Consider the following 2,685-nt stretch of genomic DNA (forward strand, 5'->3'; position numbering starts at 1 on the left):
CAAACTGTATACCTTGAGTACCAGTGGTGAAGTACTGCAACCTGCAAATTGTAACAGATGGAATGGGCTTTAAAAGTAGTAGAAGCTACATGATTAATGTATTCTGCTAGTCTACAGCTGGGGTTTCTTCATGGGAAATTTGTACCCTAGCACTACTTATATGTAAAGTATTTTTGTAATCCATTAAAAACAAATGCTTTTAAAAGTTGAAACAAGTACAAATTCCAAAGCTGTGTCTATCACCATTACAACTACATTTACAGTGTAGGGTACTGAAGGAAAAAGCTTTCTCCTGAGAGGTGGGTCCTTCTAAAACTAAACCCAAAAAAAATTCTTCTACTTCTTAGAAATATCCTCTTTTTGGTTTTGCAGCCTACTAATGTTCGTGCTGGACATACTTATGGTGACTTGGATCCATTTAAGTTCCGCTGGCTGATTCCTTTATCTGCTCTTCAAGTCCGACTGGGTAACGCAGCAGGTAATTTCTGTGCACTGAATACTTTGGAATGAGGTTTTCTGGGATTCTGCGTTACTGCTTCTTCGATTTGTCTTTTTGGAGCCTCTGGAAACAGGTGGTGAGAAAGTAATATCTATTGTTGTCTCTGCCCTCCGGGCACAGAGTTGATTCATAAACACTATCCCTTTGATATGCTGGCTTCGTCTCTCTTCCATGAGTTCACGAAGATGCAAGATGATGTGAAGGAATGACAGAATAGAATACCCCATGAAAAGTTACTGTGAACAGGGTGGGCATTTCCCTTGGTTGACATCTTGGTGATGCACTTACACTTTTATGTGTGCTAACTCTTGCATTTTTACAAACGTGGGAAAGTTGACTGCATAATCCGTGGTAGTGTAGGGCCATGGTTTTGTTTTCTCCCTGAGTTGATCTTTATGATCCTATCCAGTTGTGTATCTTGTGTAAGGTGTCACTAGAGGAAGGATCTCTACACTGCTCTTTCTAATACCAATGGTTTTGTGAAGTTAAAACAAAAATAATGCTTCCTTCCATGCACAGGAACAGAGAACAGCTGTATCTGGGAACTGATTCACACAAAGTCAGAACTAGAAGGCAGGCCAGAAACAATTTTTCAGCTATGCAGCAGGTAAGCTTTACGTGGAGGTTGTACTTGACAAATTACATTAATGGATTTAAAAAATAAAAGCTCCTCTCCCACCCCCCCGTGACCTTTGTGTCAGCACTTCTGAAGCATGTCTCATTCTTTAAATCTAGGCACTACGCCAGTGTTTAACTGTGTAAAATATAACAATTTGAAATTAGAGTGAACTTGCTGCAGTGATCCAATGTCAGAAATCTGCACAGGCATATGATGATAAATGTCAGTATGACACGGGCAAAGTAACTAACTTTACCAGTTTCTTGGTTGGTTAGCAGAAAATACTTCTGGTAAACACCACTCAGAGGGTAATCCCTTGGGTCCTGAAGTTACTTGCAGGCTGTTTTTTCTAAGCAAATAACAAAGATCTCAAAACACAAAATGTGCAGAATGCCTTACAACACAGAGCAATGTTAACTGCAAAACAACTTCTAAAGAAATTGAGTGAAAAAACTACTACTCTAAATGACATCAGCAGAAAGCAGGAGGGCAGACTTTATTACAGATGCCTTACTTCAGAAGGGAAAATGAGGTTATCTGTTTTCTTAACTTGCAGTGACTCTGAGAACAAGACTAACATCGTGAAGGTGATCCGTTCTATTTTGCGGGAGAATTTCAGACGCCACATAAAATGTGATCTACCTCTGGAGAAAAGCTGTAAAGATCGCCTTGTCCCACTCAAGAACCGTGTGCCTGCAACAGCTAAACTGGGTAAGAAAACGGGTTTACAAAGTGAAAAACGGGCTGGAATCTAGAGTTGGCAGAATATTCACAATTGTTAACATGACTGTAGTGCCGTACTAGACACACAAATCCAATTTCTTTTTCAGGCTGGGTAGCTGTGGTGATAGTTCTCTACAACTCAGTATGTGCCAAGAGCTAAAGGAGATAAGCAAGCTTGCTGTCTCTCACTATTGATTTGTCATTAGCTGGCTTAAGGGAAGATTTAATAAGGCTCAAATTAATTTTGCTGGTTAGAAACAGAGTCCCTTTGGCATGCAGAATACTGTGTTCTTTCCTGTGGGTTATCTCTAGTGACTCAGCCTTGGTAACATTTAAAGCTAAAGCAACTGACAAAAGGCAGGGGTTTTGCTTCTTTCAGCGCACTTAATCTGCATTCCCAGCAGCTACCCTAATTAATTAAGCAAGACTTCAGATCTTTTAGCTAATTGAGTAGGTGTTGGCTACTAGTATTTCTAGTTCTTCATGTGTTCAGTTGACTGTAAAATTCCCATTACGTTGCAGGAATGGGGACAGTTTTGGCCCTCTACTGCTTGAGATACCCAAGTCAGTTTTTAGCTTTCCTGTAGCTGCATGAAAATGGTTACTGCCATTTTTGGAAGATTTTGCATAGATTACGCATGAATGCAAGCCCTGGGTGGGGTAGGTAGAGTGAAAAATCTGCCACTTGATTACACTGTCAGTATCAGAACGCTGACACACCTGGCCTCAAATCATTATCAAGTGAGACTCTGTACACTGTGACTGGAAATGGGCTATTGAGACAGACAGCATAGCCAGATAATGTTTTGGTGAGAAAATAAAACTGCCTTCTTCCTCTGCACAG

At 40.4% G+C, this 2,685-nt stretch overlaps 1 protein-coding gene across 6 annotated transcripts in view; it reads left to right on the plus strand.

The window, feature by feature from the left end:
* TIAM2 (TIAM Rac1 associated GEF 2) overlaps nt 1-2,685 on the plus strand; it is a 172,371-nt gene that overhangs the window by 168,438 nt on the left and 1,248 nt on the right. For all 6 annotated transcript variants that reach the window (XM_072035929.1, XM_072035931.1, XM_072035930.1 and 3 more), the window contains 3 exons: nt 373-478; nt 1,019-1,106; nt 1,675-1,829. In XM_072035929.1, the coding sequence (XP_071892030.1) occupies nt 373-478; nt 1,019-1,106; nt 1,675-1,829 (349 nt within the window). The remainder of the gene's footprint in view (nt 1-372; nt 479-1,018; nt 1,107-1,674; nt 1,830-2,685) is intronic.

This window comes from Anas platyrhynchos, chromosome 3 (genome assembly GCF_047663525.1).
Source record: "Anas platyrhynchos isolate ZD024472 breed Pekin duck chromosome 3, IASCAAS_PekinDuck_T2T, whole genome shotgun sequence".
Classification (NCBI taxonomy): domain Eukaryota; kingdom Metazoa; phylum Chordata; class Aves; order Anseriformes; family Anatidae; genus Anas; species Anas platyrhynchos.